Raw genomic sequence first — 24,950 nt, 5'->3', positions numbered from 1 at the left:
TCTTGCCACAGTTAAGTGAATCAGTGTAGTTGTTCAGTTAGTAACACTGTTGTTAAGTGAATCTGGCTTCCCCATTGACTTTGTCAGAAGCTCACAAAAAGTGACCACGTGACCCTAGGACACTGCAACAGTCATAGATATGAGCCAGTTGCCAAACCTCCTAATTTAAATCGTGACCACGGGGATGGTGCAACAGTCATGTGAAAAATGGTCATGTCATTTTTTTTCAGAACCACGGTAACTTTGAACGGTCACTAAACAAACTGTTCTGGGTCAAGGATTACCTGTAGATGCATCAAGTATAATTCATCAGACAGAATTTTACTATGGAAAAAGATGCCCAGATTCTCAGTCCCAGGTTTCCCAAGTTGAACTGGGATACATTGAATTTTAAAAGCTACTGAAATACAGAGGTTGAACTAAGTCTGTATCTGTTTGTTAAATGGCAGCTTGTTTTTTTCAATCACAAGCAGAATACAGTCTTTGAGCATTTCCACACACACAGCACAAACATGCTTGGCTGTTTTTCTACCACATGTGTTAAATTTTGACCCTACACTTTCTCTAGGAGTTCAAGATAGTTTATATGGGAAACCTACGAGGTAGTTCTTGAGTGGTGGTTGGCTCCAAATCATCCAGTAAGCTTCCATAGCTGAGGGACAACTTGAACTTCAGTCTGTTTTTCCCTTATTCTGGCATGATCCATGGGAAAATCTCAAAATGTCAGAGGGCTCAGGGATTTGAAATAGAAACAGAAGAGGCAGGACAGCAAATTTCATGTCCATTCTTTTCTATTATAGAACAGGATCAGTTCAATTTCTAGTGTGTTTTTCTTAAGTGCAGCAAAATTATGAGTGCATAATTTATATTCTATGCAACTATTTTTAAAAGACAAGCCACAAGCACTTCCAAAACCCTTTGTACGTATTAAAAAAAACCAGATGGCTAAATAATCAAGTTTTGAGCCATTGTTTTCTTTGATGAAAAGCATGTCACCTTTTTCAGATCTATGATCAAACAATGGCCATATTTCATTATCATATCTGGAATAAATTTCTGGGGTAACTTTCTGAATCTCTATGATAACCAGTGGCAAAGAGTCTTTTACAAGGACACCGAAAAAAAACATTTTCCTCTCTGTTACATGGTAAGCTTCATCTGCCTCTCAAATATTCCACAATTTAAAAGTGCAGAATCCTCCTTTGTACCTGACTGTCTCTCCCATTCTTAAAACCTCACTGCAAACAAGAATGAAGTATTATTGACACAGGTAGTGGCTCATTCTTTTTTTTTTTTTAACTATAAAATAGGGCAATTTATCAGCACCAACCTACTAGTTGAAGACCAATGCTAGAAGACTCCTTGGGAAGGAGAAACTCTACCTCCTGCTGTGTGTGTGAAAGATTGCTCCTCCCTCAGCAAGATGTGTTTATGGAGGGGAGGGGTAGGAACTAACTCACTTTAGAATGGACTATACCTCTCTGAAAATCTAACCACAGAAGAGCTTCTAGAAGGCATGTGCCCCTGGAAGAAATGAGAAACAGCTAAAAAAGGTTCTTCAGCTTTAATTAGTCCATCTAATCACGTGAAACAGCTGCTCCTGTTTGGGGTGAGGCATCTGGACCACAGTTACTTGGAAACAGCATTGGAACTGGAGTGGGCTTGAAGGAGAAAAACATCTTAAGAAAATGTGTTGGAGGCAAAATACTAGGTAAATTTGCATTTTTAAACCCTTATAATCAAGTTGTATTCAGCCCTGTGTCTTCTATTCTTTATATACACAAAGGCAAAATTGTAATCCATGTAGAAGCAAGAGATATAACATATTGCAAATTTTGGCTCTAGTGAGAGTAAAATATAATTTCCAAAACTATTGCCTTTTTATAATACAGTGTTTTGCTTTGGTAACAGGGCTACAAATGTGATTTTGAAGCAATTAGCTCAGTAACAAAGAAAAGAATAGAACTATCTAGCTGGGATCTTATAACTATGTATAATAATGTTTCGTGCTATAGTGGCTTATCCATACCCTAGGATTGTGTTGCTCTTAGAAAGAAGTCTCAAGACAATTCAATTTGACTTTACTTTGTCCTAAGCATATTGCTTTGTCTGTAATTAAGTCTGCCTTCCTAAATATAATTATCCATTTTTCAAATTCAATGTATTTTAATAGTACTAGTTTTGGGGGTGGACTGAATGCCCTGTTCTCACACCTAATTTTTTCATACAGTACTAATGTCTGTGCATACTTTGCCTCTCCAGGTTTATTTTAACAATAACTCTGGTTTTGTGGAATATTAATTTTGCAGAAGGTGAGGAATTTTCTCATAATTTGGTTCCAATTTTGCTTTCTGTAAAATAGTGCACTCTCTTATGTTATTTTTTATTTTCACAAGGCCTTAGAAAAGAAGGTGATACTCATGACCCTGAAGGAAATGTGGATGTCATTATTCAAAAGCACAATGCAAAAGAGCGAGCCACCACATTAAAAGTCCACAGTGTTATGAATCAGAGCTCCGAGTATAAAAAGCAGATCAACTCGAGACCAATTGTACCTTTCACTGGGCTAACAAAGAGTAAGTTACTTTCTTTATGCTTACATGCTCCCTAAATCATGATATCTGAATCTATTATAGCAACGGATTTCTCCAATCTAGTGCCTGTAACACCAGTGAACTGACATAGTACTAACATGAACTTAGCAGAGAGGCCTGGGTTCAAATGCTTGTTCTGCCATGACATTTATTAGCCAGTCCTATCCATAGTCATTGTTTACTAATTTTAATTCTAGGCATGAGGTCTTTAGAGCAAGCATTCAGTTTTACTTTTTCCCACCTCTGAGGAATGTGGTAAGGATAAAATATATGTTTTACAATAAAAATGCAATAAATATACATGAACAAATGGACATAAAGTATGTCCACTGGAAAAACTGTTTCTCCAAAATAACTTCTTATCTGCCCTGGAGAATAGGCAAGGTAGAATTAGATTTTCTAAATAGTTTTTTATTCAATTTATGCATTGCCCTGCTCCCAGTAAGATGGGATTCTGCACCGTCTTTTGGTTAGTAGAATTTCTGCAACTGCAAGCCAGTGTAGCCTATCTTTACACTGCATTGGCGGGCTGACCAAAATGTTATGAAACCTTCGAAAATAATATTACTAAGACTTGTGCTATAAGCTATATATATAAGTATATCTTATATATACTAAATTATATTCTATCAAGTCAGTGGTGTATTTTTAAAATAAATAGCCAGAAGCTGCTCTGCTCTGTAGGCAGTTAATCATCTATATATTGGAGACGCTAAGACTTTTGGAGGTTTAGGATTATAATCCACATGTTTCTTCCCTTGAAAATCTAATGGGGATGACAAATTATTGTACTTTTCTGGCACCTTTCTGGCACTGTTTCTGTAATGAGCTGTGGCAAAAAGTAAGATCCAGTTGCTTTATTTCTGGGAAATGTTGATCTCCCTTTATCCAGGACTGACTTTAAAGAAAATATTCATCAGCTCTACAGTTCCATTTGCAATAACTCTTTCTGCCAAGCAAATTAGGAGATATGCATATTGCAGCATAATGATTTTATTATAGTTAAATAGATATAGAATATATATGATTTTCTTTGAAGGCACAGTTTAGCTAAAAAGATGATAAATGTTTGCACATTTGGCAAAAGATAATATTTTGTTTTCTTTTGGGGGGTAAATATCAATAGTGCTATTTTCAAAAGCGAGTATGATTATTACCTTCTGCTGGAGTGAAATCTGCAGTTTGACATGAAGCTTCTGCAGTAGAACAAGACATGGGGTAGTGCTTGGCCATGCAGTAATCTCTAGAAGTTTGCTTTTAATCCTTATCTAAACAATCTGGGCTTAGCTGAACAAACAGCCTTAACAGGCAGCTAATTTTATGGTCCCCTTAAGGCGAGTAGAACCAGGCCTTTGGCAGCTAGGAAGACTGGGCAGAAGCAAGTGAAAAAGAAGGTTCAAAGAAGTCTGTTTCTTTGTCAACTATGGGCTATTCATTTTTCAGGTCGGACCCTTAACCGGCACTGTTGTAAAAATGGAGGAACTTGCATCCTCGGCAGTTTCTGTGCATGCCCCCAATACTTTGTTGGCAGATACTGTGAGCATGACGAACGGAAAAGGTAAAGAAAGTACATATATTTGAGGGTGATTGTGGCTTGTCAATGAAACCTGGAAATAAGGTTGCATCTTCTGATTTGTCATTGGCAGCAACTGTGGCCCATTTGTGCATGGAGAATGGATATGGAAGGGTTGCCAACTGTGTCGATGTGCTTATGGTGTTCTTCAGTGTTTATCTGAACAAAGAGAAAACTGTGGTAAGAACATACATAACTGAGGGAAAATCCACCTGTAGTTAATGCAAAAAGAAAAAGAAATCAAGAGTCTTATATCTGAAACATGAACACATTTATAAGGCACAAATTACGCTGCAGTGAAGCTTAGGTTATTTGTCAGCCTTTAAGATGTCAGTAGTCAGTCAGTTTTGTACTTCTCATTGCAAAAGACTAAAGGAGAAGAAGCTATACATGAACTCTTATGGGCTACTCTGAATTGTTGAATTTGTCTCATCGAGTTAAAATCCAAATATGATTTCTGTGAGCTTGTTGAGGTAGCACTTTGTTCTATATATTCACTTTGTGTGAAACACTTTCTAAAATGTCAATCATTGGTCTATATAATTTTTTTTTTCTTCTCAGGGGGTTTAGTGTAGCCAGGCCTTCTATATCAGGTTTAGGCAAGAAAAGGCCTTCTCAGATGTTGTAGACACTGATTCATATTGGTGGCCTAGGGCTGAATTTTTAAAGGCACCCCTCCCAATGGCCCTAATAGGAGCCTCTGTGGCGCAGTGGTTAGAGTGCAGTACTGCAAGCTATTTCTGCAGCAAGCTGCCTACAATCTGGCAGTTCAAATCCCACCAGGCTCAAGGTTGTCTCAGCCTTCCATCCTTCCGAGGTGGGTAAAATGAGGACCCAAATTGTTGGGGGCAATATGCTGACTCTGTAAACTGCTTAGAGAGGGCTGTAAAGCACTATAAAATGGTATATAAGTCTAAGTGCTATTGCTTGCTATTGCTAAGCCTCCACCTGCTTTACATAAATACAGGTAGTCCTTGTCTTATGACTACAGGTGAGCCCAAAATTTATGTTAAGTGAGACATTTGTTAAGGGAGTTTTGTCCCATTTTATGACCTTTCTTGCCACAGTTAAGTGAATCAAAGCAGTTGTTAAGTCAGTTACATGTTTCTTAAGTGGATCTGGTTTACTCATTGACTTTGCTTGTCAAAAGGTCACAAAAGGTGATCATATGACCACAGGACACTACCACCATCATAAATGTGAGTCAGTTGCCAACTATCTGAATTTTGATCATGTCACCATAGGGATGTTGTGACAGTTGTAAGTGTGAAAAATGGTCATAAGTCACTTTTTTCAGTGATGTAACTTCAAACGGTCAAGGGCTACCTATACATGAGAGAAGCAATTATAATAATCCCTTCAGGTCTTAAGTACTCATTGTTTTTTAAAGGTAATTATACAGTATATCTCCCAAATTCAAATATCTTATTGCTTTTTTTCACTATATACTGGGCAATTAGGTTTGAAAGGGAACTATCACTACTCACGCCTACCTTCTATTTATATGTAAAAAGTGCAGTATTTTTTTGTTTTGTTTTACTATGCATTCCCAAACCTGGGTGGAGGTAGGGGGAAAGTATTTTTTTTAATACCCTCAAGTCAGTTTTGGTAACTTCCTAGAAACATCCTTGCAGTTTTCTTGGGAGATTCCAGAAGTGGTTTGTCATTACCTGCTTCCTTTTGCCTGTCTGCAAAACCCCCTTAATAATATTTTTTTTTCTCTATATAACTGAGGTGACAGAGCTATGTTTCTAGATCAGGGGTCTCCAACCTTGGCAACTTTAAGACTTGTGGACTTCAACTCCCAGAAGTTCCTCCTCCAGTCATATTAGCTCAGGAATTCTGGGAGTTGAAGTCCTCAAGTCTTAAACTTGCCAAGTTTGAAGACCCTTGGTCCAAGGTCATCCAATTAGCTTCCTGCCTAAAGCAAGACTAGAACCAACTTTCTTTCCAGCTTGATAACTTAACCACACCACCAAACTGGCTGTCTCAAATCAGCTTATATGAAATCTGTTGGAATCTCTAGTCAACAATGTGTTATCACTGTTAAATAAAAGCAAAAAATACGATCATGATGTAACATTTTTGTAAGCCATTTATCTAGCACCACTTCTCTTAATCTAAATCTTGCTTCCAGTAATCCTGTTAGGAATGTGTATGATTGCTGCTGAGTTCCATATAATATTTGATGGAGTCTTGTCAACAAGTTATAAGTGTTAATCTCATCTTGTTTTCTGTTTTCCTTACCTGGGCCAAGAAGTACAATTCTCTTTATTAGCAATGCTTCTTAACTAGTGATTTGTATTTACTTTTGATTGTGATGTGATTAATGCTGATAAGTTACTATTAATTGGTTTCAAAAGCTCCTATGGGGCCCATTTGCACTCTCCTATGAGAATTCAACAACCATTGACTTATATACTGTATTATTTAGTATTTTACTTAAGTACTTCCAGAGGAGTTTAGAGGAAATTACTAAGTATTGTTGAAACAATTTGTATGCAGATTTCCTTAACTAGCTCTCCCCCTTTTTTTCTCAGCTTTAAATAAGGAAGAGGAATTCATCTATTTAACTTCAAATTGTCCAAGATTACAGCAAACAATGTGCTTTCTTATTCTTCTACTAGGCTGCTTTTTCACTTGGTTCAGCACAAAGATTTTCTATCACCTCTGAAGCTCTCACTTATTTGGACTGGAAATTCTGTAGATGGATCTACAGAATGCAAGAAAGCTAGAAACAGACTGCTGTTGCATTTCTACTATTTATTTACCTGTTTAACAGGAATGCTTTAGGCTATTTACTTCTTTTCATAAAATTCCAGTTACATTTCCATGGTGAAATCACCCTTAATTACCTCATTCCAATAGTATTTTCTCTATCATATCAAGGAGAAAATATGCAGTTGTTTTGCTGTTAAGGATTTGTACAAGACCTCATTCAATCCTGCCATTTCTGCTGCCCTTCAAATAGTTGAATTTCAGCTCCCATGTTAAAAATCAAGATATTTCAAGAGCACCACACTGAGAAAGCTTCTGTACCTAGTTGTAAACAAATCTGCATCAATGAAAAGTAAAACCAAAATATTTAAGTGAGTTCAATTCCTAGTGACCTGAGAGATATAATCTTTTTTTGTGTGGCACTATGAAAATAATTTTTGATTGCTACCTTGATATCTTTTCCTCCAACTTCCCATTTTATCTTCCCTACATGCTGAAGATTTCGTAGTATTCTCCCATCCAATTATTAACCCAAAATACCAGTGGTGTTTCACATATTGGTTCCACAATAAACCAAAGGTTAAGTTATTGTTAATCAAAACTAACCAACAAAGTGATGTTGCGCAAATACTACTTCTGTTTGAATCAGATTTAAGCAGTAAAAAACTTTTATCTGTTGCAATAACGACTCTTCCAGTGGAAGATATCTTAGGTATTCTACGACATTAAAATGTTTTCAAATAGTGTGTCTGCTAGCTCTCTTTAAGAGTGTATATGCAAATTGTAAATGCAACAATTTATTAGAGGTTCCACTTTTTCAACTTCATATCAGTTACATTACATCACTATTACATTGTTAGGAATGTGTACATTGGTCTGTTTCTGATTCAGGTAACATATGTTCATTGATACATCAGCTCTATTCTCTGCCTTAATCTGTAAAATTAAAGTCAAACCATTTCTTTTCAAAATATCTGCATGAAAGTGGCATTTAATGTAATTTACACATAATATAAATTACACATTTATAATTGCTTTTTCTAAGCATGAATTTTAAATTAATGTATTTTAATGCATCTTTGGAGTCAAGAGTTGGTATATTTGGCAAATATAAAGGCTTGTAAATCAAGATTAATATGTTGTGATCTGTTAGGTTTACATCAGAATTCATAACAGGCAAATGTTTCAGTTCTCTCTAGGTGAGGTAAAAATCTCATATTCTGGAAGTTTGTTTCAACCCATTCTATTCCAAACCACCATATGGATGGTTATGTTCACATAACATGTTTGACTACATTTGGTTTTCTTGTCTACATACTAAAAGTAATCCAGAGGACCAACACAGATCCTTGTGGACCATGAAGCCTGAATAACTTATTGGAGCTTTAATGGCCTCTTCGCAAGACTGATCTCTAAAGACCTGCTAAAATGAGGCCTTAACAAATATCTAATTGTGTAAAAAGAAAGGAAAAGAAAAATAATAGTCTCCTACCTATTTTTGTAAAAAAAAAAACACACTCCTAATTGATTTGAGGGTACCAAAGGTCACATGTTGCCAATATGGTAGGAGAGTCTTTAATTTTGGGGTAGTGAAAATATGGAAATTGCATGTAACAATCCAGTTGACTGCACTGATTTCTTCAGTGTCAGAAATCTTTGGTGTAAATTAATTTGATCGATATTTGATATATGGTTCCATTTAATATAATCTTACCCTCTATTACATGATGAGAAATGTCAAAGTTAACAAATCAATATGTCATATATTCAGTTCCTCGAGCATGTCTTTTTAAAAAACAATGTCTCCAAGTTGAAAAATTAGAACAATGTTATGCTTGCTGTGTTTCCATGGTCCTAGCTGTAATGTTTCTTAAATGCATCTGATTTTCCCTGGAACTGTAACACTGTACCTCACACACACACACACCCCAAAAGAAAATGTTTTGCAACTGTATTCATCAAATTTGGAGTGACTTTAATGCATTTGAATAAACATGAATAGGTCAGTGGAATCCTCAAGCCTACATGACTGGAGTGATCAAGTTCAGTTTTTTAATGTTTTATTTTATATAACATAAAAATTCAATTTCAATCAAACAGTGTGTTAGTCTGGGTACAATTGTTTTTAGACAATCATAATCAAAATGTTTACAATAGTATTCATCACAATATTAATACTATAAATAATAAGTAATAGTATAATATTTGTGTTCAATTATTTTTTTAAAGATGCCATCAAAGACCATTCCCCCTGCCACCCACGCCAGTCCAAGAAGCCTAGATTTGATTTAAAAAGTAGAAGACTAAGTTGCAAGGAGGGGCGATAAACCGAGGAGTTTTTTAAAAAAGGAACACTGATTTTTCAGAAAGATTTTCACAAAACTTCCTATATAGATACAGTCATGCAGAATGTATCTGCCTGGAAATACGTCTTGAGTTATTTTTACTGCATGTGAGATAATGCTTAGATGAGAAATTACTTCAACAGCAAGACAATGATACATCAGATCAAGAGCTGTATAGTTAGTTGCCAGGGTGTTCAACAGATGTTTTGATACGTGAAATGCATAGATGAAATTTATGTTCTGAATCTTAAGAACAGTTTTTGTCTGTTCCTGAACATGTATCTTGGTCTGTTACACAAAAGGCATATGTACATTACAAATGTACAAAGGTTTGCTGGCAAATGATTCTGTGGCAGAGCAATACTAATCACTGGGGCTTAGTTGCCACCTAAAAACATGTCTTAAAATGTAATTGTTGCATATAACAAATGCATGTCGACCAAGTGTGGTTTTGTTTCCTTGTTTCTTACTGAGAAAATGAGGAATGATTGAGGTTAAAAAAAACAGGAAAATGTCCCTGTGATGGTGATTGATTTCTGCTTATTCTTTATCTACTTTCCAGCAGTGCATGAGGATAAAATGAATGGGGGTTTTTGTTTTGCAATAACAAAGCAATAGTTTCACCAGATCCAGAGCAACTTTCTCTGAATTTATTTTATTTTATTCATTAAATTTCTATACCACCCATCTCTCCTAAGTGATTCTAATTTCCTCTAAATATAAGCAGGAGGTACTGCTGTATTCATGTCTTTTAACAGGCATCTGGTTAGTCAGGACCAGGACCAGGAGGGGAGTCTTTAGCTGGTCCACCAGCTGTTCTTTCCATCAGTGCTTCTCAATCTCAGCAATTTTTAAGTTGTGTAGAATTTATCTCCCAGAATTCCGCATTCTGGGACTTGAGAGAAAATTATGGGAACTGAAGTCCCCACAACTAAAGTTGCTGAACTTGAGAAATACTGTTCTAGAGGCTGGGTAAAACAAATGACAATGAAGAGAAACATAGCTAAATAAAGACTGCCTTTAAATTCCTTACTTTAAAATATTACAATATGATTCTGTATAAATTCAAATGATCAGATCTTTATTGATCTAATAAATTTGTCATTAGTTCAAGCCAGTAATATAAAGACTACTGTTAAATTATAATTGTTCCTTTTTAATATTACCTCTTATTCACTAGGGTTCGTTTGATTGGTATCCTCTTTTCCTCTGCCATGAAATGACACAGCCTTTAGGCAGCTAGCATTTAGTTTTGATGTTTCTGTTGTGTACTGAGTGACCCTGTTAACATCATGTTGTGAAATTCAGTGCTTATGGCTATAAATGGGCTGTTCCCAAAGTAGAAAAAAGTCAAAGTAAAATGAGTTCTGCTGGCATAGAATGGAAATGAAAGCCCTTATTTAATAGTGACTTGAAATAAATCCTGACCCTTTTCTCTGTTTGTCTCAGTTCTCTTTTTAAAACTGATAGACAGAGATGAGATGCACAGAATGTTTTGCCCAAACCTTGCTACCGTTTGAAACACCCCCCTCAAAAAAAAAAAAAACCACCCTTCTATCTGTAATTGATCGGTCATGGAATTTATTATTTGAGATTTGTCTCAGGATAGGATCTTTTTTTGCTCTGGGATAGCAGCCAGACCCATTGATGAAATCTTTCCTCGTGAAATTTGCTAGATTAGACTACCTACTTTTGTAGAAACAAATCTTCACCCATCCGCCCCCAACTCTCTATCCTGTGTCACTTGTTTACAGAGAAGCAGACATGTTGACTCCAATGCCCCCAGCAGGGGCCTAATTATTCAGGCCTCTGTTGAGGAATTTATATTCCAGGGTTATGAATGCATGACTGGTATCTACAGGAGAGGACAGAGATTACATTTTGAGCCAATTAAATTAATTCTTTCCTGACCCTGAAGCTTTTTCTCACGAGCATAATGGCTGTGCAATGATTATTTTTCGGCATGATGACCGAACATTTATTTTTTGCATATAATCTGCACAATTTCTTCCAAGGTTTCTTTTTTGCTATTCAGACATTTCCCTTTATTGATATAATAAATGCACAATTTATTTTGTAACTGGGAAAATGCAATCCTAGTCCAGTAAGAATCTGAGTGGGAAATAATGCCCTATGCAATGAAGCACCTTTGTTTCATCTACAGAATTTAAAACAACCCTTTTAAAAGGAATTGTACCATCTTTCCATGCTCACTTAGGAGTGAGTAAAGTTGGAATATAGATTGTGCTATTAGTCTGTTATTATTAAATTGCGGCAGATTCAATAAGACGATCTGGTCTACAGACGTGTGCATAGATAATTTGCCCAGGTAAAATCTGAACAATAATAACATTTACCATGTACAGATCATAGCTTGTTAAATAAAAATTGAATCGCAGATTAGATACATACAACATACAAACCTAGAAAGGAAATTTCTTAAAACAAGCCATAGAATGTAAACAGCTGTCATTGCTTAAATAAATGTTAAGTTCTATGTTTAGCTCATGATGGAAAATTGGATCAAGTTAGAGGTCATTTCCTATTGTACTAAGCAAATTAAATACAAAGTAATATTTAAGTAATAATATGTGTCCAGGAAGTTGTTCATGTCCTATCAATCACATGCCACTCATGCTCAACCAAGAAAATGCCAGAATAACTCACCCTTTAGATTTCAATGTTCAACAACATCTGTATACAAAGATAACAGTTGCTCACTATAGGCTCCTTTGCAAATTATCTGGTTTATGTATTTAACATGGGTTTATTGAAAGCTTTTTATGGGTTATATTTCTGTTTACATGTAAACTAATAGAATGACAAATATACAGGTATTTACTCAAGTAAATATGCAAATGTTTAAACTATCTCCATCTCCTTTCCCATAGGGATAAAATATTTGACCACTAGCAGGTGCAGCATGACATCTGTCATAGATGGTCATTATAAATCAGCTATTTGGTACAGCCTAGCTCAGTGTGTGTATACACACATACATACACAGTTTACACAGAGAGGGGGGTGGGAGGGAGAGAGAATATATATATATATATATATATATGTATATATGTATGTATATATATATATATATATATGTATATATGTATGTATATATTACAAATATGCACAATATATACACTGTATATATAAATATATATTGAAAAAACCTGCATCTCTGGTTCAAAAACCAGCGTGCTCAAGGGTCAAACCCACACCAATTCAATTTCATTTAAAAAAAAAAAAAGAATAGGTATGCATTTTAATAGAAGTAAGGACACAAGGTGAAGAAAACTACACCAGCTTTCCAAAAAGGTCTGCCTTTATGCATCCAATTGGAAAGCAGCAAAGTCAAAGGAATTCTAGCAGTCTGACTAGGTAGGCATGTCTCCACTCTTATCTCTTTCCAGCTGTTCAGGAGTGTAGATAAAAGGAAAGGCTTCTTTACTGCAGAGCCCAAGTCCCCTTCTCTTCACAAAGCAAATTGCAAGCACTTGAGTGAGGGTTATTTAAAGCAAACAGGAACGTTTGCTCTACAGTTCTGCACAACCTTACTTAGCTCAGTTAAATTAGGGTTGCAGTCAGTCCTGCCTTGGTTTTCTCACATTCATCATATCCACTTCCTTGCCATATAACTGTGCTCTGGGGGAACGGATGGCAAAGAGAAATATTTATCAAGTACTTCACAGGTCCTTGAACGATTCGCTCTTTCACTCCTCACAAGTTACTACAGAGCTTAAACAAATGGCATACCATGTGATCAGCCTTCTAAGTTGGAGCCAACCATTAATAGTCTTTCCTTTCCATTCATGTATTATTGCTATATAGTTTTTCTTGCTGCTAGAGGCATGCAGCTATTCGTAAAGAACATCAAGTCCAAGAAGAACAGGATAATTTGGTTAGCAGAAGAAAATATATCCATTCTAAATATTGGATGTAGTATCTGCATCTAAGCTTTATATCTGATTCACAGAAGGGGTTCTTCCAATACTATTAATTTATTGGTATATGTACACAATGTAAACATTGTGAATTTTGCTTCAGAGTTTCAGTGATGGCATTATAAGCTAGCATTTATAAATTTACACTACTTTTTTACTTACAATTATTTTAGCCTGGGGGAAAAGTATCTTTTCCTATCAATGGCACTGCCATAAATACTCATCTGACCTCATTTTTCTATACCATTATATGATCCCATTGTTGTTTTCTTGTTTTAATGTTCAGAGATGGAAAAGTACTCTAAGTATCTAACATGATAAATACACACAAGCCCTATTGTTGGGTTCTGTTATCATAGAAAGAAACTAAGAAAGGGGCATATATATATGAAAGTAAGGAATAAAAATTTAAGTCACTTGAGTTATTTATGGACTAAAATTAACATATGAATGATGGGACAGATTTGACTCTCAACATATATTGGAAAGCTTCTTATGTAATGTCACAATGGAAGATTGAAACATCTCCAAATGTTTTGTATTTTCCTTCTTAAATGTTTGGACGTGATCAAAACAATCTTTATGGAAAAGGCAGAATGGAAGTTGCTCATAATTATAAAATTTGATGCAAAGGTGTATTTCTTTTGAGGATAGGCTTTTAAGAGTAGCCCATTAAAAACTATTAACAGTATACAGGATATAATTCTGTCTATACTATTATGAAAGGTTTCTTGAGTTAATGTCTGTTTTATATATATATTAGTCATTAGAAAGATTCTTCTGATCAGTGCCTCTCAATTGTTTACCCTCAGGGAATATTTCTTCACACTGACATCTGCAGAGAAAACTGCCTCTGTGGCCGAATTCCTGGAATGATGCTTTAAAGGAGGAAGACTGATAGCACTTTGAAAAAACCTTGTCCACCATCACTTATCTTTCTCTGAGATACTTCACATGCAGTTCTTTAGGAGCCCCAGGCTTACTGCTACCAAGAAAGGAATTAAATCTATCAAATGAAATTCCAGTCTCCAGGAAAGATCGATCATTCCTTTCACCCTTGTGTAAAAAGGAAATAGTTTTTGCAGATAATATGGAAATCAGAAACTGAGTTCATAGCTGTTACTGGACTTTAGGTCTTGTTAATTGAGGATTAAAACAAAACTACCACAACATAATATGGTCTGGGAATCACCGCTTTCTGTACTAATGTGGTTGCATTTCATTTATGAAATCTGTCCTCATTAATGACAGTCTCCCTGTATTATCAGCAGACTGAAACTCCAAAGTAGCTTAATTTCCTTATATGGAATGCTAAATGCAGGAACCAATTTATATCATAAAGACTGAAATAAAATCAGAAAGTGATATGAGGCCATTGACTAAGCGCACATACATTTTTTCTATTTCAAGTTCATGTGGGATGTTCACGCCTCACATCAACACTTAGGGAAAATATTTGTTGATACCCAACTCTGTTTTCCATTTGTGATAGGTCCCTAAGGGGTTTCTTCTTGGTATTCTTGATACAGTTGATCCAGCTGATGAAATCATAGGAAATCATTCAAGTGGCCTGAAATGACCTTCCAATGACACTCCCTGAAAGACAAAGTTTTTTTAAAAAAGAGTAAAAGTTAAACTGTGTCCACAGAAATGATAATTTAGTGCTTTAGATAACCCTTATTAAAGTCTCAATGAAGACTAGTTATGTAATTTATGCAAAGATAGAGAGTGAAGAAAGAGAATTTTAAGCATTTGAATAGGTCATGAGGCTGTAAAAAGGAAGGAAAATGGGAAGGCCCATGACACTGGCAGTAGGTACAAAGACGGAGTATAAGCCCCTATGGCATCTAACTATTTTAAATATGGGATAACGATTATCCAGAATGCTGTATTAAATGCCAGTAGCTATACTCATAAAAACGGGTTGGAATAAAATGAACTGCCTAGTTAATAAAGATGTACAAAGCTTTGAAGTGGTAATTTGTTTCAATAATGCTTCAAGCAAAATATTTGCACTGAAATGTAAGGCACATATGTACACCATTTTATAGAGCAAAAGGAAGCCCCCACTTTGCTTTACTTTGAGACTTATATTTAGCTGTGGCACAAACATGTGCAGCAACTTTTTTTTGGCCACAGCTTCATAACACTGACTTAACCCTTGGTGACAGTGGTTAGAATACAGTATTGCAGGCTAATTCTGCTAACTGCTGACTGCCAGTAGTCTCACCAGCTCAAGGTTGACCGGGCCCTCCATCCTTCCAAGGTCAGTAAAATGAGGACCCAAATTGTTGGAGGCAATACGCTTACTCTGTAAACCACTTAGAGAGGGCTGTAAAGTACTGTGAAGCAGTATATAAGTCTAAGCACTTTTGTTATTGTTTATCCCAATAAAGATTTTGCTGTGGATGCAAACTAACATGCTTCAGCAAACATTCTGTAGATACCCCCTAGAAAATGACATCACCCAACCGTTATGGTCACTTCAGACAGATGTGCCATCATCCTCTTCCTTCTGCTTCCTGGACATTGTCTTTCTGCTTTAGAATATAGTCCTTTCAAATCTAGCTCTGATGGTTTCTGCGAACGCCTGCTTCAGGGACCAGGAGGGTGCAGAGGAGTGCTGGGAAGTTGCTGAGACCCCCCCCCCCCCAAAGTCAGGAGTGGAGAGATCACGTACATTGGAAGGGTCACATCCTTGGATCTGGATTTTTTTTTCCTTATACCAATTCCATACCTAATTCCAATAGGAATTTTATGTGTGATTAACATAACCACAAAAGAGAATTATTAACTCAGGTACAATCAACCAGTGTCTACAAAATTAGTGGAAACTCCTAGTATAATAAGATTCAAATAATAATGTATACTTAATAATGTTGGATGGTAAGAATTCACCTAGGACAGCAGGTACAATGAAGAAATAATGTACTTTTCTCTTCAATAAGAGGTAAAGCAGCCAGGGGTGGGATACGACAGGGTTAACTACCGGTTCAGGATTTATGAGCTTCCCTGCCCGCTGTGAGCCACGCGCCTGTTAATCGTCATTAGCACGCATGCCGAGAAGCAGCCTTTGAAACAGCCCTCTTTTCCTGCTTTTTTAACTGCAGCTGTGCCTCCTTCAGCAGCTGAAGTTGAAAAATCAGGAAATAAAGATCAGGTAAGAGCCCAGGTGGACAAAAACATCAGCAGACATAGAACTGGTTCTATGTCTGCTGCTCTTCAGAGCTACCAGTTCTACAGAGATGGACAGAACCGGTAGAAACCCACCCCTGAAAGCAGCATATTAGCATCCTGCTAAATACTGCTGACTTTTTTTAAAAAAAACAAAACAAGTCCCTGCAGTTTTCTCGGCAAGAATTTGGAAGATTTTGCCATTGCCTCTTTCCTAGGGCTGACAGTAAGGAATTCACTAATGGTTTTGTGTTTAAGGGGAGACTAGAACTCACAGTTTCCTGGTTTCTAGGCTGGTGCCAATTACTGACCAAACTGACTCTAAAAGACAACATAGCAGAAGGCAAATTTAGATAGTTCAGAGGACAATTTCCATGACAGGGGAAGGGGAAGAGATGAAACAGAAATCAGAGACAATTCCTAATGTTTATAAATGTTTTAACTGCAAATATCAGTTGGGACATAATGATAGAGAAAAGTATAATTTGTACCCAAGAAGCTTCTTTATAATGTTTTATTTTTCTCTCTTTTTCTTGTATAGAGATACATTTTTTCCCTTTTTGATTCTTTTATCTTTATCAAACATTGCAGTAGTATGAATGTTTGGCTTTAAAATGCAAATCTGCAACTTTGATCTTGCATAAATGTTTGATCTTCTTTCCCTAATTTTAAAAGAAGCTAACATCCTATAAGTTATTGCTCATAATTGATTGGTGCAGTGGTTAGAGTGCAGTATTGCAAGCTACTTCTGCAGCCAGCTGCCTACAATTTGGCAGTTCAAATCCCACCAGGCTCAAGGTTGACTCAGCCTTCCATCCTTCTGAGGTGGATAAAATGAGGACCCAAATTGTTGGGGCCAATATGCTGACTCTGTAAACCACTTAGAGAGGTCTGTAAAGCACTATAAAGCAGTATATAAGTCTAAGTGCTATTGCTATAATAGGCACATAAAATTTGCCTTTAGAATTTACCTCTATAGAATTGGTATATTCTAAAATAGGGGAGGTCACAAAAATAAATAAGAATAATGCTCACCTAGATACTCCCTTATATGTAGAAGTGAAGGTATCAGATTATGGCTAGAGAAACTCAGATTTAGATCTATCATCAGTTATGGAAGCTCATTGAGTGACTTGGTCACCTAGTCTCTTTCAGACCCACCTACCCCATAAAATACCTGTTTTGGGAAAAATAGATGATAGGTATAAAATATACATGACTTGAGCTCCCAGAAGAAAGACAAAATGTAATGTAAACTAATGGAGAAAACGGGGTTCGCATCTATTTAGAAAATAGATATAATAGCTCTCCAAATTAAGACCTCTGTAATTCACATAATTGCATCAAAGTTCATCTGATGAACTTTGTTTTTTGTTTCTGTTCATCAAAGTTCATCTGATGAACACCCCTCCTTAAAATTAACAAAAATGAAAGATGTATCAGCACTTGCTATTTCCTATGTAATATTGTTAGCAAATGTGGATATCTGTGCATCAATTTAACAATTAAGACTTTGGAAAATATTGGAATGTGCTGAAATGAGTAGATTGACATTTGAAATTAGAGAACAAGAAGATAAACAATTCTATGAAGTTTGGGACCTTTTCTATCAATGGCTGGATAATAAAATATAATAATAGAATATTTAGAACCTTAGGAAACAATGAATACATTTTTTTTTATTTGATACTATCTTTATAAAATTTTATTAAGATAGACTTGGTATGACTTTATGATTTGTTATAAAATAAATTAAGTAAACTATAGTTATCTCGTTAAAGTATGAATTAACAAAATTATAGTCAAATGATTGTTTAATAATGATATCAGGCTATATAATTGTTGATTGATAATATGAGCTATTATGTAATATAACTACAATGGAGACTATGAAATGGATGCACAAAAAAAAGTGGTAAACCAACCGACACACTGTCTGTAAACTCATGAAGGAAAGGATGATGTTTTTATGTTTTATGTATTTTTGTTTGTTGTTAAAATTAATAAAACTGTTTTTTTAAAAAAAGCAGTTAAGACTTCGGCTTTTTAGTAAAGATGATGTTCTTATATGTTCCATTTCACATCTGGTTTTCTGTTCCAAGGGCAGCTCACATCAAAGACATTTTAACAAAGACTTCTAAGGCTTGATATCCCCTTGTTTACAAAAAAAAAATACTTGCTGGCAAAGGTCCGCTTCATGCCATATCTCTTTTCATCTTTAAGCAAGCACAGTGCAGGATTTCAACTACATTCATCAGCTCCTAAATTAGCATACACTGATTTAAATGAAAGCTTATTTTATGCCGACTGAACTTTATAATGTTGGAGAAAATATTAAAGAGATCTCATTAATCTAAGTTATTGAGTTAAAGCAAAGGAACAAAAGTGCTTTCTCTGTGAAATTCAGTGCCATTCTGGAAAGTCTGAGAGATCATGTTGAAAATAACTGTGGGTCTAATCACGGATGCCAAGGAGAGCCTGTCTTTAGTATCTGTTCAGTATCTCTTCATTATTATAATAAAATCTGATGAAAAGAATTCTTTTCTTTTAACTTTCTGTAATGTTCCTGATTCTGCCAACCCATAAATACTTCAATTTGTAATTCTCCAAAATTTACAGCAGCAGAATACTATAATATAGGATACTGCAGCTTTGACTGTGATGCTTTATTGTGACATTAAGACAACACAACTATGATTTTTTGAGTGCTGTTGCAGAAAAACACCACAAATTTATGCATTACTCTAGTGTGCAAACATATTTGGGCCAAACTAGGTAAATAGTAAAATAATTAGAACATGGATTCCTCCTTCCTTCCTTCCTTCCTTCCTTCCCTCCTTCCCTCCCTCCTTCCAATTAACTCTGGAAGAAAGTCAAATCTATTTAATATAGGCAAAGAAAAACCCTTATCATGCAGTCTACATGAGGGTTCCCTTGAAGAATTTGAGAGGTGTCAGTGGATCTTAAATGGAGTATTTATGCTGCTAACTGTTGTACAATGCTGGAGTAATATTATTCCCATGTGAAAGGACCGCATTGCTATCAGTTGGCTGACTGAAGAAATTCTGTCTTCGTATGACTGGAACTATCATCAACATCAAAACAGGTCCCCTAAATCAGCAATCCCCGACCTTTCTGACTCCACAGATTGGCAGCAGTGGCAGTGGGGGAGAGGACAGGACATAGTTTTGCATGCTTGCATGCTGCATGTGTGACCCACTTCCCAATGGGCTACAGACAAGTACTGGGCCACAGACTAGGAGTTGGGGACCCTTACTCTAAACAATGCATCCCATTTCAATGCATCCCATTTCAATTGTTTTCTTGACTTTTCTTTTATTGCTCCATCCAGGGAATTTCCTTTCTTTCCTTTGATTTGCTTTTTCACACTCATTTTTTACCCTATGTGGATTAAAATACATTAATGCTTAAATAATTAAAATGTGTGATAAAATAAACCCATTGTTTGAATGATACCGTCACACAAACAATAGAAGCAATAGTCCCATTTCAATGCATTCAAAATTAATGCATGAATATATTGAGAGAATAACTTTATTAAGTTGAAAAATCAGTAACATTGGTGCCAACACTTTGTTGGGCAGAATGTTTCAAATTCTGGGGGTGGTGTGACCATGGTAGCCATTTCTTAAGTGTCTGCATGGTGGAGAAGAGAAAATAGAACAATGGACAAATTGATTGATTGATTTGATTGGTCAATCACTTACAAGATAATAGGTATAAGGATAAACATAGTTATGAATACAAGAAATGAGTACATATAAGAAAAATAAAAGAAATAATAGGACAGGGACGGGAGCAGAGGTGGTATTCAGCAGGTTCTGACCAGTTCTGGAGCGGAAATTTTGAGTAGTTCAGAGAACCAGCAAATACCACCTCTGACTGGAGATTTTACAGTATCCTTTCCCTGCCATGCCCACCAAGCCATGCCCACAGAACCGGTTGTAAAAAGATTTGAATTCCACCACTGGACGGTGCGCTTATGCACATCTCCTACAAACCTCTTAGGAAAGAGGTGAGGTGAGGTCAATAGTAGAAATTCTAAGGTTAAAGTTTTTGGGGTTTGGGAAAGAAACCACAGAGTCAGGTAGAGTATTCCAGACGATGACCACTCTGTTGCTGAAGTTGTATTTCCTGCAATCAAGTTTGGTGTGGTTAACTTTGAGTTTGTATCTATTGTTTGCTCTTATGGTTGAAGCTGAAGTATTCATTGACTGAATCGAGGACATTGCAATGTATGATTTTATATACTATACTTAGATTGGACCAAAAGCGGCGCAGTTCTAGGTTTTCTAGGTCTAGAATTTCGAGTCTGGTGACATAAGGTATTCTGTAATGAGTAGAGGAGTGCAGAACTCTTCTGGTGAAATATTTCTGGACTTTCTCAACTGTGTTAATATCAGATACATAATGTGGGTTCCAGAATGATGAGCTGTATTCAAGTATTAGTCTGGCAAATGTTTTGTATGCCCTAGTTAGTAGTGTGATATTACCAGAGAAAAAGCTACGTAGGATTAGGTTAACAACTCTTAATGCCTTTTTGGCTGTGTAGTTACAGTGGGCTCTAGCACTTAGATCATTAGAGATGAGTACTTCAAGGTCCTTGACAGAGTTTGGATCATCAACAAGGTCTTGATTATTCAGCTTGTATTTTATTTTCTGATTTTTTTGCCAATATGTAACACAGAGCATTTATTTGTTGAGATTTGAAGTTGCTATTTGTTTGATCATTCTGATACATAGTCAAGGTCTTTTTGAAAGGTAGCAGTATTGTCTGTGGTGTTGAATAGCTTTACATCATCAGCGAAGAGAATGCAGTTGTTCTTAATATGATCGCAAAGGTCATTTATGTAGAGTATGAAGAGAGTTGGTCCTAGAACACTGCCTTGAGGGACACCGCTGTTGACAGGTACAGAATTTGATAAGACGCTCCCAATTTTGACCATTTGTTGTCTGTTTGACAGGAATGCTTCTATCCAGTTATGCAGGTGTCCAGGGATACCATAAGATTTTAGTTTTAGTAGTACTTTGTCGTGTACCACTGAATCAAAGGCTTTACAGAAGTCTATGTAGATTGCGTCTATTGCTTTGCCCTGATCGAGTGGTGTAGTCCATAGTGTTTTGCAGTGTAAGAGTTGCAGATTATAGGATAGTTTTTTCTGAAACCAAATTGTTTATTAGAGAGTAGGTTGTTTGTCTCTAAGTGGAAGATAATGGATTGGTTAATAATTGATTCCATGACTTTACAGGTAATGCAGCATAAAGAGATTGGTCTGTAATTTTCAACTAGACTGGGGTCTCCCTTTTTGAAGATGTGGATGACCGTGGCTTGTGACCATAGGTTTGGCAAGGAGCTGGTCCTAAAAGATTTTCCAAAGATTATGCTTAGAAGTTCAGCTATGGCAGTAGATAGCTTTTTAAAGAAGTAGGCACATATTCCATCCAGTCTAGTAGATAGAGACAGTGTTAGATTGCACATCCTTCTTTATTTTGATGTGCTTTCAATTTTCTGAAGTACAATATGTGGGCATTTTCCTATGTATGGATTTTTGTCAATCAAAGAAAATGTGTAGATGACACTACTTCGTACACTGAGGTTGCAATGAATAATTGCAGTTGCACAGATTTTCAGAGAACTGGCCTGGGGGTGGGGGGAAGGACACCTTAATATCTAGCCCAAGGGTGTCCAACTTTTTTAACTTTAAGACCTTTGGACTTCAACCCAGAATTCTCCCTCATTAGTTCAAGACCCAAGTGTAGCAACGCCATCTAGAATGAACATCAAAAGGGGGAATATCAAGAAGACATTGAGAAACATCTTATGTGATTTCAGCAGATTCCTAATTATATAGAAAGGCTCTTTGTTCTTCATTCCCTACATACCTTCTTAAAAAATGCTCTGGAGAATTCCCCAATCCTTTTGAGACAAATGTGTGCTAGATATGTAGCTGGCAGTGAGGAGGAAGAATTAGTTTCACCAATCGTGTCCATTCTCCTCCCTCTCTAATGTGTTCATTCACACATATTTGGAATTCAACCCTTGTCCTCTTCGATGGCCAAGCAATGAATACTTGTGCTGCCCTACTCATTCACTCTCACATGTAAGTATGGGTTAGAGAGTTTATTAATGTTCCCCAGCAATTCCTTCACCCAGCCTCATAACTGTCCCAAATAAATCCAGCCACAAGCAGGCCAAGATTAGTCCACAAGGCAATGTCCAATAATCCATAAAACAATGGAAAGTTGCTCCAACAAATAAGTCCACCAAACAAACTTAAATCCACTAGGCAAAACTGAAATACTCTCACCAGAGCACACTCGGCAAGAGAAGTTCAGTTTCCAAGGCACAAAGTCAAGCAGGAAGCACAAGGAACAAACACACACATCCAGAAACCAAACATGTTTCTCTGCCTGCTGCTGTGATAAATAGCTTCCCGGTGCAGCCCATCAAGATGGGTGGGGCCTTCTCCTGAGTAATCTGGCAGATCTCCATTTTTTTATCTTTTCTCTGCCCTGTGTGTTCTTGGATCCACCATAGAAGGCAGTTCCTTCTCCTCCTCTTCACTGACCAACTGCCCCTGTAAGCTGTCCCTTGCCATAGCCTCCCGTAAATCTCTTTGAGCTGGCAGTTCAGAGTTATTAATTCACCCAGTTCGTGACATACCATGAATGAGGTCTTTTTCCTTTGAGCTTATCTCTGAAGAAGATTCTGAGTCGTCATCCATGGGTGACATCACAATAGTAGATTGTTGTGGTTCAGTTGTCAAGTCGTGTCTGACTCTCCATGACCCCATGAACCATAGCATGTCAGGCCCCCATCCTCCACTACCCAAATTCATGCCCACTGCATCAATGATACTATCTAATTATCCCATCCTCTGCCGTCCCTTTCTCTTTTTGCCTTCCATCTCTCCCAACATCAGGGTCTTTTCCAATGAATCCTCTCTTCTCATTTGATGGCTAAAGCATCTGAGCTTCAGCTTCATTATCTGTCCTTCCAAAGAATAGTCAGTTTATTTGCTATAGGAGAATACTAGATGTCATTATACACATTCATAAAGCATTTTCTTTACAAGCTTCTTGTTTCATCTGTTTATCTAAAAAGCAAGATTATTTTTTCAATATGCACCAAGTGACTGTATAACTCCTATACCTTCATCAAAAAAAAAACAAAAAAACTTGCAGTCAGCTGAAAAGTTTGTCGGGTCTGATTTCTGACCTTCAGCATTTCTGTAAAACAAAATTAAAAACAGACATGTAGTTCTATATTTAAATAGAAACCAAACAGACCAAGGGAAGATTTGTAATTCATATGGAAAAAAATTAATGTCAATCTATGAAACTAGCAGCAAAGTCAGGCTCTAATTTTCAGGATAGTATTTAAGACGCTTAAATGGGAGTGGTGTGGGTGCTTGTTTCTGGAGCCTTGGGTCATGACCATAATCCATTCCCAGACTTTGGTCGCGACCCAATTTGGTTATGTCCAGAAGCATGACTGACTGCACAGGCACACAGTCAAAAAAATTGTGCCGAAGGAGAAATTGGCACAGAAAGGGAACCTTTCCAAGCTGATTTTGTTTGTCACCTAATTTTTGAATTGTGACCTGATTCAAAAATGGGGTGGATTTTTTGGTTCACCACCCAATTTGGTCACGAACAGGAGCGTTTGCGATCCGAGGTTCCACTATATTGCTCTTATTTTTGTACTGCTGACAAATATTTTTATAATCCTAATTTGGGAGCATGGCTTATTTGTTTTGAGTTGGTTAAGTTGAGTTGGTTAAAATGTAGGAGCATTATACATTTACTAAGTATTTTAAATATTCAACATTTAAAAAGCGAGACTACGCTTCCTATATAGGCTTTGCCAACTGATTAATTTAATTTTAGAAATATTCTGTGGACTTAATTCAGTAGAATTAAGACTGAATTGTATCAGCTTGCCATAGAAAAATATGATATGTAATATTAAAATATAATATCACTATCCCCCCCCCTAAAGCCACTTAATTCCTATTTAATTCAAACGCTGAAAACTAGGATCTTCCCCAAAAGAAAATAATGCAATCTTTGTTTTGTATTCTCAGATTTTCTTTCAGTTGCACCTCAGTTCTAAGAGATAGAACATTAGCCACAACATCCACGCAGTGCATTTAATTTAAAACAAAGAATGTAACAGGGTTCTTAGTTGGATTAATGCCATTGTGGCATGTATGGCCATAAGGTTTAAATATATACAGGTAGTCCTCAACTTAAAACCATCCCCTTAGTAATTCTTTAAAATTGCAACATCTGAAAAAGTTACTTATGATTGCTTTTCACACTTGCTCTTGCAACATCCCCATAGTCATGCGATCAAAATTTGGGTGTTTTGCAAATGGCATGTCTTAATTAATTAATTTATAAAATGTATAAGCAGCCCATCTTACCTCAAGGTGGCCTACTCATGACAGTTGCACTGTCCTGGGATCATGTGATCACCATTTGTAATCTTCCCAGCTGGCTTCCAACAAGCAAAGTCAATGAGGAAAGCCAGATTTGCTTAATGATCGTATGTTTCACTTAACAACTGCAGTGATTCACT

The 24,950-nt window shown here is 36.4% G+C and overlaps 1 protein-coding gene across 2 annotated transcripts; it reads left to right on the top strand.

Annotated features, from left to right (window-relative positions):
• The first annotated feature begins 1,310 nt into the window (after nt 1-1,310).
• LOC113438553 (cryptic protein-like) lies at nt 1,311-14,189 on the top strand. 2 transcript variants are annotated; one of them, XM_026703971.2, is made up of 6 exons: nt 1,311-1,711; nt 2,263-2,312; nt 2,397-2,576; nt 4,038-4,152; nt 4,241-4,347; nt 6,708-8,904. In XM_026703971.2, the coding sequence occupies exons 1-6, from the start codon at nt 1,689-1,691 to the stop codon at nt 6,839-6,841; spliced, it is 609 nt and encodes a 202-aa protein (XP_026559756.1). In that variant the 5' UTR covers nt 1,311-1,688; the 3' UTR covers nt 6,842-8,904. The 2 variants fall into 2 exon arrangements, with proteins under 2 accessions (XP_026559756.1, XP_087782964.1); XM_087926838.1 differs by lacking the exon at nt 6,708-8,904 and adding an exon at nt 13,984-14,189 and having other exon boundaries at nt 1,459-1,711.
• The last annotated feature ends 10,761 nt before the right edge of the window (nt 14,190-24,950 follow it).

This window comes from Pseudonaja textilis, chromosome 2 (genome assembly GCF_049901715.1).
Source record: "Pseudonaja textilis isolate UNSWEBS1 chromosome 2, rPseTex1.2, whole genome shotgun sequence".
Taxonomy (NCBI): Eukaryota; Metazoa; Chordata; class Lepidosauria; order Squamata; family Elapidae; genus Pseudonaja; species Pseudonaja textilis.
The sequence above is the reverse complement of the archived record's forward strand: the minus strand, read 5'-3'. Positions and strand labels throughout refer to the sequence as shown.

Bases quoted from the DNA above. Each gene is read 5' to 3' on its own strand.
- LOC113438553 (XM_026703971.2), top strand. From the start codon at position 1,689: ATGTGTTGGAGGCAAAATACTAG. The intron at 1,712-2,262 runs GTAAATTTGCAT...TTGCCTCTCCAG, and splicing joins TGTTGGAGGCAAAATACTAG to GTTTATTTTAACAATAACTC. The intron at 4,348-6,707 runs GTAAGAACATAC...TTTTTTTCTCAG, and splicing joins TGAACAAAGAGAAAACTGTG to CTTTAAATAAGGAAGAGGAA.